The 17,237-nt window shown below is 46.3% G+C and overlaps 1 protein-coding gene across 1 annotated transcript in view; it reads right to left on the reverse strand.

Moving 5' to 3' along the window:
* LOC144768676 (butyrophilin subfamily 2 member A2-like) overlaps positions 1 to 17,237 on the reverse strand; it is a 341,821-nt gene that overhangs the window by 126,308 nt on the left and 198,276 nt on the right. The window contains exon 5 of the mRNA XM_078652503.1: positions 15,083 to 15,367. Coding sequence (XP_078508629.1) covers positions 15,083 to 15,367 — 285 coding nt within the window. The remainder of the gene's footprint in view (positions 1 to 15,082; positions 15,368 to 17,237) is intronic.

Below are 17,237 nucleotides of genomic sequence, written 5' to 3' on the forward strand. Positions count from 1 at the left end.
GGTCTTCCACGAGTTTCCAGATTGAAAAGAGTTTTTTGTATTAAATATGATACGCGGAGACAGAGAATACATGATCGAAAACAATATCGTCAAGGGTAACCCGAGAAACGGTCTCGAACCGGAGCGCAACAATTCACGTCCGAACCCGATGGCGGAAAAAAAACAATCTAACAATGGAGTCAATGCCCATGCATACTATCACCGAAGGAGAAGTCACCTATCTCATGACTGGAAAGACCTCTTCAAAGAAAAACAACTTGCAAACATCTGGACCCAACACTAGATGGCAGGAGTATGCAAAGCATGTGATCTACAGCTCACATGCCTCAAACATCTTATTTCTTTAATAACTCCAAACTACTTATTGTATTTAAACCAAATCACAAAAAGAGATCTTTCTGGACTAAGATCTAACGTTCTGCCACATTTGGTGTCATTCTGGTCAGGGAATCGGGCTGTAGTCGTATCTAAAATCCCTATAGGAAATTGCATCGAGGAAAAGTGTTAAAGTAAATAAATAAAAGTATATATATATATATATATATCAACACACAGTCCTCCGTTTTGCCGGGGGCCACCGACTCTGCAGGGCGGGCTCAGAGATGGCAGGAACGGAGATCCTGTCTGTTTAAAGGTTCCAAAGAAATAGAGCCCCACTCCGACTTCCATGCAAAACACGACACTGAAATATGTCTGAGACAGCACTTTATTTACTCAAGTCCTGACCGGTTTCGGCGTATGCCACGCCTTGCTCACAGGTGAGTAACATCATCTCCATGTGGTCACGAGGTCGTAGGTGCTACTACAAACCCCAGCATGCATCATTGTTGCAACCTGTTCATGCGGCATTGTAAATAGTCAATATTTTGCATGATAGCGTTTTTTAAAAACAATGTCCCAGCAACAATCCAAATGAGACTGCATACACGTTCCTTATTTTCTAGCAAGTGCACTAAATATATATATATATATATATATAGATAGATAGATAGATATATAGATATATATATATTTAAACGGTTAAAGTGTCATTATAGTTCAATATGGTAATAGTATCTTACGTTGCATTAAAAAAATTACCTTAGGGATTCACTGAAAAAAACAAAGGTAAACTGAGGTTGTAGTTAGGTGAAAATATCAGTTAAAACATACCCTTTTAAACTAACAAAACCATTGAAATTCACCAGTTATAGTTATCCAGAGTAACTATACCTCGTGCCCTAAATACACTATGATTGGATCCTCTGCCATGCACAGTCCTGTCATCAATAATGTCATTCCAGATGTTGCAGTCATGTTATCAATCTCATAGATCATGTTGTGAGTGATGTAATATGTGGGGGGGGGATTTAAAATTAACTGACAAAAGCCAAAAATACCATAGCAATTTTTTATTTTTTTTACGAAAAGTAAGATATTATTACTATACCTAACTATAACGTCATTTTAAACTTTTTTTTTTTTTGGGCCTTTGTACCGTGTGTGGCGTGGAGTTGGTCACGTGGCCAGGCCTGCATGCAGGTGCTGTATCCAACCCATCGTGGGTAGCCATCCCCACACTGCGTTTGACCTTCGGCACACAGCACCCAACCGGCTGTGAGTGTACCTTCCCTTCTGCATGCAGGTTTTGGCCATCTGCATTGTGGGGTTGGGCACAGAGCCTGACCCCTACAACTGCCCTCCCCCTTCAGAGCATGGCTTTCTGGCATGCACAGCATGCAGTTGGTCTCGCAGGGCCTGGCCGCACTCAGGCAGACTTACTAAATTTGCCAGTGATAGATGTAGTAAATAGCAGACAACACTTTGGATACTAGCTGCTAAGTGGTCAAAGTGATTTGAGAGCCAGTAACAGGAAAACCTTTTCCATATGGCAGCATAACAGGGACGAGTAGTAGGCATGTGTGCCTCCTTGAGTATATTCATGCATTTAGGAGGTAGGCTGAGGTAACCGAACTCCAGGAGCCAGATCACAAGGTTAAGACTTCTGGGGTCAGTACCTGAATTCTGTATGGTTCTGCATGAGACGGTCCAGCCAGTTGGTAGGGCTCTTGTGCAGAACCACAGAGAGCTCAAGGAGAATGGAGAACTAAGGCTGTCTGGCCCAGGTGGGAGCCACCAAGATGAAAGTGAGAGAGGTTTGCTGAAGCATGCATACCATACACAGTAGGAGGGGTAGATGCAGGAAGAGTAGGCAAATATCACTGACCAGTTCTTCCACAGTGTATTGCTCATGGACTGAGGGTGTGGCAATCTGAAGGTGAAGTTTGGGCCTTTTGAGTTTTCTGCTGTGGTGGAGAGGTCTATGTCGGCAACCCACATATCTGGAAGTATGGGAAGAGGATGCACAAGTGGAGTCCCACTTGTGGACTTGTTGCTGCATCCTGCTGAGGAGTTCGGCAAAGTCGGTGTCCACCCCCGGGAGGTACTCTGCTAACAGATAGTTCCTGTGGTGGAGAGCCTGGGTTAGCTGAGAAAGATGGTGAGAATGTGCTGCTCCCAGTTTCTGTAGGCAATACATGGTAGTCATGTTGTCCATCTAGAGGAGTACTAAATTGCCCACGATGTGGGGGAGGAAGGCCTTTGGCGCTAGATGGAAGGCTATCAGCTCCAGATAGTTGATGCAGAGGCACCATGTACTGGGTTCCCTCTGGTCTTGAACAGTCAGGTTCTGTAGATGTGCACCCCACCCTGTGAGAGATGGGTCAGTTGTTTATAAACTAGGTCAAGAAAAGGCTGGCCATGCATCACATTGTTGATGTTCCAACACTGCAGGGAGCAAGGAGTGTGGTGGCTGATCAACACTAGATCATCCCAATGACCATCTGTCTGAGGCCATTGATGCGTTAAGCATTCTTACACCAGGTTCATGTGTAACATGGGGTGGGGAACTATGGAGATGCAGGAGGCCATCATGCCAAGGAGATGCAGGACAGTCAAGACTGACCGTAGGAAAACAAAAGAGCAACGCATGAAAGGACTGGACCCTTACCCGGCTAGGATAGGCCCAGCCCTCCTCTGCATTAAGAAATTGGGTTGGAGTTTAAGGGACTGGAGGTGGGCCTTCAGAGCGTTTATGGTAAACTCCATTTTATATACATTTTATGGTGGTCTGTTTGTGTACATGACACTGCTACTATATTGCACTCTTAATCAACCAATCGTCAAGGTATGGGAATACGTGGATACCCTGTCTTTGCAGGTGTGTGGCTACTACTTCAATGCATTTTGTTAATACCTGAGGTGCAGTCGGGACCCAGAATGGCAGTACCTTGAACTGATAGGGTTTGCCATTTACCACAAGGATAAGTTACCTACCTGTAATCCTAGTTCTCTTCCAGGGGTATCCTCATCAAAGTCATAAGCACATGAATATACCCACCCATGCGCGGGACCCCGGATACACATCACATATTTGTGAAAACCATATATGTAGCTCTATATATATATCCATATATATATTCACTGAAAAAAAACATAGGTTTCAGGGGCGTTATAGTTAGCTGGACATTTCACTTGTACAAAACCATTGAAATTCCCCTGTTATAGTTAGTTCAGCTAACTTTAACTCGCGCGCCCGCAATGCACTGCTGATGACGTCACATATTACATCACTCATGACATGGTCAGTGACATCACTGATGACATCTCAAATGACATCACTGATGACATCATCCAGTGAATGTGTGTTTTTCTGAAAATTAAATATGTTTTATATATGTATATCTCAAGGTCGATGGAAGAATAAATGGTTATACAAGTGTCTAAATGTATGATTTTTTTAATGAAAAATTGATTGTATAACTGACTGATTAAGTGTATCTTAGTGAATACATGGGTTAGTGAGTAATGTTTAAATATATAAATATCTGTATCAGTCTCTCACTTTGTGTATAAGTGGCTGCATGGGTTGGAGAGTAGCTACATGAGTGTCTATATGGGTTATTACTTGGTTTTTCGAATATCAGTATGAGTGTCTGTATGGTTCAGTGGGGAGTATTACTTAGTGCATTCATGCATGAATGAGTGAGTTACTATTTGTATGTTGTTGTTGTATGTACTTTATTCGAAATAAAATATCATAAAAGCATAAACAGATATTTTTAGGAATAGAAAATTCGACAATTCATACAACAATTAACGGTTTAAAAAGGATGTTATAAAAAATCCATTTAAAAAAGAGGAGATTATAAACTATATACAATAAAACAGATGATATTTACAGTTGACATAAAAAAACAGCATTTGCTCCCTAAGGACTCTAGCTTTTGCTGAGCTTTAAACGAATCAGCCAAGCATTGCCCAAGTATTTTGCTACCGCACAGATCATGCTGAGGGAGGAGGTATCTAATTTAAACATACGCAATGCTGCCCTGTAATCAGTAACCCCCAAATTTTTACATATAGGTTTCAACCATTTCCTCCTGGCAGCTCTATAAGCGGAACATGCGAATGGGAAGTGGGAAAGCGATTCTGATAGCGCATAGCACCCTGGGCAGCTCACAGAAGCCAAGCTATGATTCCTCCAACCCGCTTCCAATTCATTAAGTGGGAGCGTTCCTAGCCTAAATTTCGTATATAACAATCTATCCCAAGGAGAATGGATAAAATCAAAGTAATGCTCAAATTTAGCAACCGGCTTATGCTCAAGGAACTGTTCAGTGAGAGTCCCTCAGTCAGATTTACGTGACTCCACCCCATTCACCCATTCCCAGTATGCCTTCTTGATGATTTGCTTGGCTGGCGTGTTCTGGGTTGCCCAAGCCTCCCCGAACCCAATCTCTATTACCAGCTGCTTAAGTTTACCGATCCACTTGATCTTGTTCCCTGAGTCTAGATGGATAATCTCGCTCAGTGCATGTGTTGAAGACAGTATGTGTGCAGGACTGTATGGGTGGATGAGTGTGCGTATGGGTGTGTTAGTAAGTGAATGACTGTCTCAATAGTGTCTTTATAAGTAACTACATATATTTTAAACTAGTATATGTGAGTATTGGTGTATATAAGTGAGTATATGTGAGAGTGAGAGATTGGAAGAGTTCCTGTATGAATAAGCAGGCGTAGGGAATTCCTATCTCCCGACGCCCGAGAAATCTAGATTTCTTACAAGGGCAAGAGGTTTTAATTTCTAACTTGTCCAAAGGACAAGTAGACAGTATTTTGCTTTCTCCCCGAGGCTCTTGTGTGGCTTCCAGGCCCTACCCCGGTGCTTTTATTTTCTTCGAGCACAAGATGCAGCTCCTTAACACAGACATCAATGGAATGTAAGAGGCTGCCTTAAGGGCCTCATGGCTCCCACTCTGACTTTAACCTCGTGACCCCCCTGCCTTTTATTCTGTGCTTCACCCATGAGCCTCAAATCGGTCCCAAGATCCCTCCTCACCCTCGCCGGGGCCTACAATAAAGCTCATGCATTCCCTTCTCATGCAGCCCCTGCACAACCCTCCTTTACACTTTGTTTCGCCTGTACACCTTATGTTTCACTCAGTGCCTGTACTTGGTAACCCCACACCACCCCCCTCTGCTGCCCCCTCTGACTACCGAGACCCGCTCCTCTTGGCCTCTCATATTTTACCGCATCCAGGGCTTACATTAAAGTTAATAAGTTTACCCATGGGGAATTGATGCAATCCTCAGGCGCACCCTCATTTCTCTCCTTGCACTGGGCCTCTCATCTCACTTTGTGCGTGCACCAGGGGCATCTTAACACGCCGCTGTAGCATCTACAGAAGCTGTGGAGTTCTTAATGGGCCCCTTCTTTCTGCAGATCCAGACAAAGGTTCATAATTAACATGAAATGGTGGATTGATATATACATGGATGAATGAGTGAAAGGATGTATGTAGGAATGGATGAGTGAAAGAATGGATGGATGGATGAGTGCAAGGGTGAAGGAAATGATGGATGGGGTGAAAGTGGATGGCTGAGTGAAAGGATGGATGCAAGGATGGATAAGTGAAATAATTGATGGATGAGTGAAATGGTGAGTGAATAGATGGTGTGAAAGTGGATAGATGAGTGAAAGGATGGATGGTTGAATAAAAGGGTGGATTGATGGATGAGAGAAAGAGTGGATGAATGGCTGATGGAGTGGATGGTTGGGTGGATGGATGGATGGATGGATGGGTGGACGGATGGATAGATGGGTGGAAGGATGGATAGATTGATGGGTGGAAGGAAGGAAGGATGGATAGATTGATGGATGGAAGGATGGATAGATTGATGGGTGGATAGTTGAGTGAAACGGTGGATGGAGGGATGAGTGAAAAGGAGGATGGATATGAGTGAAAAGGAGGATGGATATGAGTGAAAAGGAGGCTGGATGGGGTGAAAGACGGAAGAACAAAAGGATGGATGTAGGGATGAGTGAAAGGGTTGATGGATAGGAGTGGAAAGGGGGATGGAGGGGTGAAAGATGGAAGAACAAAAGGATGGCTGAATGGAGGGATGAGTGAAAGAGTGGATGGATATGAGTGAAAGGGTGGATGGAGAGGAAAAAGTGGATGGATGGATGAGTTAAAGGATGGATGAATGGAAGGAAGGAGGGATGGATGGATGGATGAGTTTGAATGATAGATTTGGAGCTGGAAGGATAAATTGGGCCCCAAGGGCATCATGAACCACTCGCTTTAGCAGCTACAGTGGGGGTGGAGCTCTTGATGAGCCTCTTCTGTCTGCAGCTAGGCAGACAAAGGCCCATAATTAACGTGTAAGGGTGAGTGAGTAAAAGGATGGATGTGTGGGTGAAAGGGTAGATAGATGAGTGAGTATGAGTGTAAGTGTGGCTTCCTAGATGGATGAATGAGTGAAAGGATAGATGATAGGGATGGTGGATGGATGATGGATGTGTTGATGAAGGAAAGGGTGAATAGATAGATGGGTTGCAGGGTGGATGGATCAGTTAGTAAAAGGATGGATGAGTGAAAGGGTAAATTGATGGATGAGCAGAAGGATGGAAGAGTGAAAGGGTAAATTTATGGCTGAGCGGAAGAATGGGTAAGGGAAAGGATGGACAGATGGCGGAGATGGATGGATATGTTTGGGGATGGATGGGTAGATTTGGATATGGATGGGCGGATGGATGAAATGACAAACAATGGTGAAAGGCTGATGAAAGAATGCATGGAAGCCAATTTAAAGGTGAAATGCTGGATATCAGTGGGTGAATGAAAATGATGAATGGGTAGATATGCAGAAAAGAGGCAAAATAAGGAAATCACTAGTATTCAAATCCTTCTAAACTATGAGCCTGACATAACCAGAGAGGCTATTATCCGAGCTCTTATATAATGAGTGCTGTCAATTTTTGACGGTGCACTACGTGATGGCACCATAGGGACAAGTGGATTTTGTACAGGACAAGTAGATTTATGAAGCTACCTGTCCTATGGACAAGTAGATATTTTATTAAATTCCACACCCCTGAATAAGTATGTGTTTCTATAAGTGATTGTTCAAAAGAGTAAGTATGTGTAAGTTTCTGTAGAAGTGTGGTGGTGTGTGTATAACCGTATATGCAAGTAAATGGATGTTTGATTCTTTTTTAGCATGAGTGACTAGATGTGTGAGTAACTCTATGGATGAGTGGCAGTGTGTAACAGGATGTATAGGTGTATGAGTACATATGATGAGTGAGTACATGTATGAGTGACTACATAGGACTGTTGCTGAATGTGTGGATGTGTATGTAGATCTTAGAATTACTGAATTGGTTGTTGTAACTGTTATTGGTATGTTCAATGTTTTGAAAATCTTAGTTTCTATTTTTGTATGTGTGTATCAAAGGTTATATTAGGGTGAGAGGAGGTCTGCCACTCTCACAAGCATGATGTCATCAGTGATGTCATGGGTGATGTCATTTGAGATGTCATCAGTGATGTCGTGAGTGATGTCACTGACCATGTCATGAGTGATGTAATACGTGACGTCATCAGCAGTGCATTGCAGGCGCGCGAGTTATAGTTAGCTGGACTAACTATAACGGGGGAATTTCAATGGTTTTGTACGAGTGAAATGTCGAGCTAACTACAACGCCCCTGAAACCTATGTTTTTTTCAGTGAATTTCTAAGGTTTTTTTTAATACTAATTCCTAACTATAATATGCCTGAAACCTAAGTTTTTTCAGTGAATTTCAAAGTTTTTTTTAATGCTAATTTCTAACTATGCCTACAGAGATAGGAAATGTGAAGAAAGAAGAAAAAACGCACAGAAAGAAAATAAAGAACTGCAGAAAGAAGCAATAGAAGTCCTCGTGCAGGAAGAAGGAAAACGTGTAGAAAGAACAAACAGAAGAGCAGAAAGAAGCCTTGTTTTAACATCATCCTGCACCCTCAACTTTTTCAGACATATACTTGTGGTAACTGAGTCTGACTAACCAGTCCTAGAGCCAGTGCTATGTTAAAAGACACTTAGAATACAGTGAAAACACCTACATACACAAGGGAACAGTATGCGTTGGGGTTCCCCTGTGATTAGCATGACCTCCTCTGTAAGCCCCTACTATATAATAGGGCATGGGTATTAAAACTACCTCTTAAAACGCGCCACAGGGCGTGTTTGCACACATCACCTCAGGCCCGTCCTCTCCCTTCACCACTGTGCAAACGCGCCTTTGTGGCCGTTTTAAGTTGGGAGATTATGTTCCCTTGAATCCTGAGGGTCCAACTAGCCCACTAGGTACCTTCAGTAAGCGCCACAGAGCTGCGTTGCAAAGAGATGTAAAAAGTGGCACGGCCTAGACCACCTCACTGCAACACAGCGCAGTGGCGCCTACTGGAAGCACCTGGTGGGCTAGTTGGCCCCCAGTGTCCCTGAGGATTGAAGGGGAATTATTTCTCCAACTTAAAATGCATCACAGGGCGTATTTGCACATGTCACCTAAGGCCCCGTCCCCTCCCTTCACCACTGTGTAAACGCGCCCTGTTGAGAGATCAAGTCCCCTTGAATCCTAAGGGTCCCTAGGGTTCAACTAGCCCACTAGATACCTCCAGTAAGCGCCACAGAGCTGCGTTGGAAAGAGATGTAAAAAGGGGCGTGGCCTCTGAACACCTGTCTGCAACGCAGCTCCCTGGCACATACTGGAGATACCTGTTGGGCTAGTTGGCCCTCAGGTACCCTCAGTATTGAAAGAGAATTAATTCCCCAACTTACAACTCGCCACGGGGCGCGTTTGCACAATGGTGAAGTAAGGGGGCGTGGCCTAAGGTGACATGTCTCCAAACACGCCCTGTTCCGCGTTTTAAGTTGGAGAATGAATTCCTCCTCAATCCTGAGGGTCCCTGGGGGCCAACTAGCCTACCAGGTACCTCCAGTATGCGCCAGAGAGCTGTCTTACAGAGAGGTGTTGAGGCCACGCACCTTTTTACAACACTCTGCAACGCAGCTCCGTGGCGCGTCCTAGAGGTACCTGGTGGGCTAGTTAGCCGAGCAAGGACCCTCAGGACTGAAGGGGAATTAATTCCTCAACTTAAAACGTGCCACAGGGCATGTTTGCACTAATGTCACCTCAGGCCCGCCCCTCCCTTCAGCACTGTGCAAACGCGCTCTGTGGGGGTTAACTCCCCTTGAATCGTGAGGGTCCCTGGGGTGCACCTAGCCCACCAGCTACCTCCATTAAGCGCCACAAAGCTGCGTTGCAGAGAGGTGTAAAAAGGGGCGTGGCCTCAGAACACCTCTCTGCAACGCAGCCCCCTGGCGCATACTAGAGGTTCCTGGTGGGCTAGTTGGCCCCCAGGACCCCCAGTATTCAAGGGGAATTCGTTCCCCATCTGCAAACGCGCCAGGGGACATGTTTGCAGAGTGCTTCAAGGAGAGGGCGTGGCCTCAGGCGCGTTGCCGGTCTTTTATTATTTTTTTATTTTAAGAAGGGGGGCTGTGTGGCCCCCCTCCAAGGCAACTAATAGCCCCGGGGAGCCCATCCCTCGGGGCTGGCCCTCTCCTTTGGGGACCGGGGGGGGGGGTCCCCATTCCCACCACGGTCCCGCCGGCATTGCTTTTCCACAAAGGGAGCTGCTAAGATGCAGCTCCCCCTATGGAAAAGCAATTTGCTTTGGTATTCGGAAGAGAGAGCAGGTTTCCTGCTCTCTCTTCCAAATCAGTCAGGCGCCCTGCCATAGCAAACTACAGTGTGCCGGGAGTGGGCAACCCGGGACACTGCAGGAGCCGGCCCTGGGGGGTGGCGGTCCCCAGGGCCATGACCGGGCTCCAGGAGGGCCCCCCCTCACAACATTTCGAAAGCCCCGGGGAGGTGGTAGTCCCCGGGGCTGGGGGGTACGTTACGGATCCCCCAATTATAATATTAAGAGCCCCGGGGAGGTGGCGGTCCCCGGGGCATGTGGGGGGCTCGAGCCTCCCCACACAGGTTACTCATTTATTTATTTATTTTAGGGCACAAGCCCCGGGGGAAGGCGGTCCCCAGGGCTGTGGGGTGGCCGAGAGCCCCCGCAATTATTTTCTAAAAGCCCCGGGGCTTGGGGGGGCCTTTAAGCCCCCCAACCCATGTTTATTTGAAGCCCCGGGGGTGGCGGTCCCCGGAGCTAGGGAGCCCCTCTGGGCCCCCTTTACATTACCAATATTGCCCCGGGATTTGCCCCCCCGGGGGCTAAATAGCAACGAAGCACAGGAACCTGCTCTCCTTTTTTTTTTTTTTTTTTTTTTTTAATCGGCAGGATCCGTGCACCCTGCGCGGATTTTGCAGATTAAAAAAAAAAAAAAAATTGGGGCAATGACCAATGTTCCCTCTAATTAAACACAGCGTGTGTTTGGAAACTGTCTACGCTTTTGTTAGGAAAGCGCGGGGCAGACTCTGGCCTTTTGTTTAAGTATTGCTGTTAATCGGAGCCCGTGAAGGGGCTCTGATTAACATCAATACTTAAACAAAAGGCCAGAGTCTGCCCCGCACTCCCTCATAGCCGCAAGCGCCACAAGCCCTCCCCCCGTCCTCCTTACCTGCACGCCTCACGACCGCTCCGCTTCATTCGCGCCGCTTGCTTCTTTCAAAGCGGCCGGCGGCGCGACGTCCTGACCGTGTGCGCGCTCCACGCGAGGTGGTTCGCGCAGAGGTCAGGAGCGGTGCGTGCGCGCCCTAGTGGGAACGGTGGCAAGGACCCCCTAAGCAGGCGTAGGGGGTCAGGGTATTTCTACCCCGCCCACTTTTTGCATTTTGCGCATTTGTTTTACTGTTTTCTTTTGCCAAGATGGCTGCCAACATTTCCTGGTTTGGAGTGCTGACAGCCAATTAGCATACAGCTTGTCATCGGGAGGGTGCGCGGATCCTGCGCGGCAATAGATATATATGTGGTTTTACTTTTGATTTTCTCAGGAACTACTGAACGGATTTACACCATTTCACAAAAAGGCACGACTCTGAACCAAGGGCTACCTCTTTGCCAAATTTTGAGTAATTCCGTTCAGGAGTTCGGGCTGTAGCCGCGGCTAAAGTTTCCTATGGAAAATTGCATGGGGAAAACACGTTTTGGGACCCCCCTTTTTTCTCGGCCCCCGCTTGAGTAATCACCCAGAAACTTTCAAGATAGGAGCGGACCGGAGCGCCCCACGAGTTTTGAAAATTTCGCGAAGATTCGTCAACCAGCGCCAAAGTTATTGGAAATAGAATGTTGCGGATTTCCAATGGAAAATCGGTCCTAACTATAACTACCTACTGGCGACCGTCAGTAGGTAATATATAAAAACACACAATGCAGCCTTCCATAGCAATGCTGAGCAATGTTGTAAGAAAGTATCTTATATATCAATACATATCAATAAAGCAGGGAGCAAGAAAGCATTTGAAAACTGCTTTAATATACAGCAGAAAACACAATCCTGCAAGGAAGAATGGAAACACATTGCCAGCACATAGGCTGCATTGTAGAAACATTAGTGTAGAAAGCTGAAAAGCTAACCCACAGCAACACTCAGAATAAACTGGCACCCTGCCTTTAAGGCAGCCATGACCCCTAGCTTCCCATCATGCCTCAGGGATGACAGTTAGGTCAGTTCTTTGCGGAGATCCGCAGACCATTTTACAAAGAGATGATATGTATCATGTTCACTTGCCCGGGGAGGCGGGTGGGTTGCTTATCACTTTGATGAGGATACCCCTGGAAGAGAACTAGGATTACAGGATTACAGGTAAGTAACTTATCCTTCTATTCCAGGGATCCTCATCAATAGTCATAAGCACATGAATAGGTCAGAGTTTAGGTTGGCGAACAGATAGTGGAGTGATTGGGTCAGTTTAGGAACCGATTTGTCCAGGTTGACATGCAGGCGTAAGTGCTGAAGGAGATCCAGGCAGATGTGAAGGTGTTCCTGCACCATGTGACAAAATGATCCCTTCAACAGCCAGTCGTCTAGGTATGGATACACGAACAGACCTTGACGATGTAATGCTGCTGCTACCACTGCCATGAATTTTGTGAATACCCTTGGAGCAGATTTTAGGCTGAAGTGTAAGACCGTGAACTGGTAACGTCTTGTGCCCACCATGAACCGCAGCAACTTGCGATGTTGTGGTGTGATTGGAACGTGAAAGTACGCATCTTGGAGATCCACTGAACACATCCAATCGCCTTTCCGGATTTGTGGAAATATTTGATGGTGCGCCAACAGTCGAAACTTCTCCTTCTTGATGAACTTGTTCAGAGAACGTAGATCATGAATTGGTCTGAACTTGTTCGGGTGGTCTTTTTTCTTAACAAGGAAGTATCTTGAGTAAACTCCCTTTCCTCTCTGTGCAGGAGGGACCTCTTCTATTGCTAGCTTTTTGAGAAGGGTTGACACTCCCTGACGCAGGAGTTCTAGATGTAGGTGATGAGATTTTACCGGAGGAATGTCTCGTGGGGACGCGCAAAAGCGTAGTGCGTACCCATTGTTTTGTATGTTCAGCACCCACTGATCTCTGGTTATGTTGCACCACTCTTGAATGTAATTTGAGATACTTCCTCCCACTGGAGTGTGCAACAGTGCTAGAGGAAGCAGAAACTCATTGCTTCCCTGGAGATTTTGATACGGAAGAGGACTGCTGTTGGTGACCTCTTCCTCTCGAGGAACGACGGCCTTGGTACTGGGACTTGTTCTGCTTGTTTTGTGACCATTGAGGGGTTTGAAGCCTCTGTTGGTAACTTTTCTTATTGTAGGGCCTGTATCGTTGCTTAAACTCCTTTTTCTTCTTCAGGCCCTTAGCCTTTACGATGTCCAACTCTGCTTTTATTCTGGCCATTTCTTCGTCTGTGTGTGTACCGAACAGTGAGGTGCCAGAAAACGGAAGATTCAGGATGCGCTGTTGTGCTTCCGGTTTTTTACGCTGTGAGGCGCAACCAGGAGGATCTTCGTACACATATGCCATGTGCATAAGAGTGAGCTGCCAGAGATGCACCATATGCTGATTACCTGGTTAGCCACCAGTGCACCTTCCTGGAGGATCTCAGAGAAGTCCTGTTGATCCTCCTTTGGGAGTTTGTCGTTGAAACGCTCCAGTGAATCCCATAAGGACCTGTCATAACGGCCCAGCAGAGCCACAGCGTTAGACACTTGAAGAGAAGACGCTGCAGAGCCACAAGCCTTCTGTCCCCAAGAATCCTGTGCTCTACTCTCCTTATCCGGAGGAGCGGAGGAGGAAGATGCAACTGCGTATGTCTTCTTTGCTGCTGCAATATTGACAGAGTCCTGAGGTGGATCCGATTTGAGGAAAAGATGATCTGAAGCAGCTGGTTTATATTTCTTCAGGATCCGAGCTGGAGCTGCTTTAGCCAACGATGGAGCGAGGAAGATATCCATTACCGTCTCCATGATACCAGGGACCAAAGGAAGCAATGGCCTAGTCGCAGACCTTCGATGGAGCTCTCTGGTCCGAGTTGTGGGTGACCTGTCCACTTCCTGCACAAGATGTTGAAACGGTTATCTGTGCAGCGGACTGGAAAAGTCCGTAGGCCGCTGAGCGTGACCTGTAGGCACTGTCTGCCAATGATGGAGAGATTGGAGCCATCTGGGAGAGAGATGAACTGAAGGAGATCGCTGTCTCCCTGGAGAGTCTCTTGTCAGTGATCTTAGAGGGTCAGGTGAATGCGCAGATGCACTGCGTGACAACACAATCGTCTGGGGTGAGCTCCGAATAGAGTGAGAGGACTCTGCGGCTTCTGGAGCGTGATCAGCGTAGCGTCTTGATGAGCAATGTGACGTCAATGGTAAGTGCCTCGACGTCGACCGGCTCTGTAACACTGGTGAGTCCCTGGAACCTGATCGTCTCCTCGACTTCGATCCCTCAGTGTGCTTCGACGTTGTTCGATGTTATATATATATATAACAGCTACATATATGATTTTCACATATATGTGATGTGTTTCCGGGGTCCCGCGCATGGGCAGGAATATTCATGTGCTTATGACTTTTGATGAGGATCCCCGGGAAGAGAAAATGGAGGTATCATCAATGCGCTGGATGAATGGGAATGTGAAAGTAGGCATTTTTGGGGTCAAGTGCTGCCATTAAATCACCTTGCTGTAGCAACGGAATGAAATCCTGAAGACTGAGCATGTGGAAATGTTCTGACAGGAAGTACAGGTTGAGGGACCTGAGGTCCAGAATGGACTGAGAAATGAATAAGTAGAGGGAATATACCCTTAAGTTGAAGAAAAATAAACACTGATGGATGCTTTTAACTTTTTTAATCAGCATATATACGATTGGAAAGAGGATGCAAGGCAGCGGGAGTAAGGAATTTGTTGAGTAGTTTGAGCATCATACATGCACAGTGCTGAATTTCTCACTAATGTTAGCAAGTTTTCTACAGAATGCAAGCTCACCAAATGTCAGAAATGTAAAAGGCTAATGGAGGAACACCAGGTCAGACACCGGCAGTTAAAGTGGACTGGGATAGACATAAAACTATTCAGATTTGTTTAGAACCTTAATCAATCAGAGAAAGCAGAGCCCAAGGCAGTATCGAAGTTCCCAAACAGAAACTAGCGTCCAAGTCACCAAACAGAAACTAACTCCTAAGCAAGGCACACTGAATTACCATACCACAGAGCGATTTTGTTCAGATGTCACCCAAAATGTCTGAACTATGTGACCGCCACTCACCGGATACATAAAGTGATGACTCTTTCTCCTGATTTGAGAGGACTGTTCCGACCACACAGGTAAAGGGCTTATTTGAATTCTGTGTTATGACCTGAGAATATTCAAGACTATAGAAGTGATCTTCCTGTTGAACTTTTATCTCTGAAAAGTCCCCTGTCGCCATCTGTCCATCGTCTTTTATATTCAGTAACTTGGGCTCTGGGTACCATCCTGTTGACACGCACATCATCTTTATCCCACCATCTTGGAGAACTTCAATGCCAATGCTAGGATCGGATCCCGTTGCTATAAAACAGCAAAGTAAAATTAGGGTCACAGAAAGGCACATCAACAAACAGATAAAGACCATTAGAGCCAATCTACAAAACACATTCTCTTGCCTTTTGCAAGACCATATACGCTAACAAACATCTCTTTCTGACTAGAATACACCCAACCCGTTTTTAATCCTGTTCTCTGCAACTCTGCTGGAAAGCATTACTATGCTGTAGGAAGCCAGCTCTTTATGTGATATATTAATAATCTGATATACAGAGTAAAGAGTCCAGGAGTTCCCTTAATAGTGGGCATGGCTTGCTATACAATCCCAAAGTGTTCTGTTAAGGAGTAGTGTGGTAGAGCAGTCTTAGACCTAACACAGAGGAGTGCAAGACATCTGCAAATGCACACAATGATTAATAAATAGTAACATGGCTCAACTAGGAGATCCACACCAATTTATAAAAATAGCAAGTATATTTATATATGTTTAGGCATCAGAGAAAAATCACTTGGGTAAGCACGTTTTTAAATATAAATTATTTTCTGTTCAAAAAGTGGACACTGCAATTTTTGAATTCTGCAATGTATTCCTATGAAAGGAAAAAGAAGTTGTGCAAACAGGTACAGTACATCGACTTACAGGACCAATCTCGAGGAGTTAAAGAGTGTGTTGGGCAAGGTCCAAGGCAGCACCAGCAGAACACCACCAGCAGCAGGGCGGCGGCCGGTTGCAGGGTGCAAAACACCATCAGGAACCCAACAGGTTTTAATGCGGATCGGTCACTGTGGAAAGAGGCTGGAGGTTCGGACTAGGAGACCAGTTGGTGTGAACCAATAAGGAGGTTCAAGACTGGCAATGCTCGGGGATTTAGGGACACCAAGGTTCCTCTTCTCCATGGCTCAGGGGCGACAGATGCAGAGGTGTCTTTAGGCATTGGGTTTTCTTACCTGGAGCAGTCGGGGAGTCCACAACGGGTGAACCAACGCTGGACTCAGAGCCTGCAGTGCTGGGGTACCTTGTTGGCACCGGTGGGCCACTTCACCTCGGGCCGGAGGCATCGAGTGCAGAGATGACTTCGGGTGTTGGATCTTTGGTGGTTCTAGAGGCTGCAGATCGTTTCTTAGGAGTTGATTTTGAACAGGACCGCTGTTCTTGGGATGTCTTGGTCTTTATGGAAGGCAGGCAGTCCTCACAGGTTCTGGAGGCACTCAGCTGTAAGATGTGCCGACTTTGGTGCTGAGTAGACAGAGAACAGCAGACAGGTCAGTAAGGCTCAGGCCACGTCTGGTGCTCTCTTCTGCTTTTGCGGCTGTTCGTGTGCTTCTTCTGCATAGGTAGCATGATCTCCTTCTCTGGTGCCAGGGGCTCCCCTAAACACTGAATTTAGGGGCATTAGGGGAGTGTAGGGTAGTAGCCAATGGGCTACTGACCCTTGGGGTCACTACGTCCCCATTTGACCACTTCCTGTGAGATGTGGTCATAACCCTGTCCAGAATCCCTAAGTATGCCATCACAAAGATGCCTACCTTTGAAAGGTTGTGTCTACCTCACAGCTAGCACACATTGAGGGTGGTACTAGCCTGGGGGTGGCATGCCGACCTGACTGGCTAATGTTCCCACCTGTCCAGGTGCCAAGTGGGAACAGGACAATAGAGAGTGGCTTCCTCTACTGTGAGGGGAGCCAGATGTTCATTCCACAGTTAGCAGCTTCTTTGAGGCTTGCCAGCCCAAGGTGGCTAATCAGCAGGTCCTCCTGCGGAAAGGGGTGTTACACCCTCGGCTAGGACAGGCTTTTGTTCTGGGTCTCCTGAGAGCAAAGGCTCTCACCATAGGAAGTGAGGACAGTGTCTCGGGTGGCAGGCTGGCAGAATCCAGTCAACAAGCACACCTAAG

Source organism: Lissotriton helveticus, chromosome 7 (genome assembly GCF_964261635.1).
Source record: "Lissotriton helveticus chromosome 7, aLisHel1.1, whole genome shotgun sequence".
NCBI lineage: Eukaryota > Metazoa > Chordata > Amphibia > Caudata > Salamandridae > Lissotriton > Lissotriton helveticus.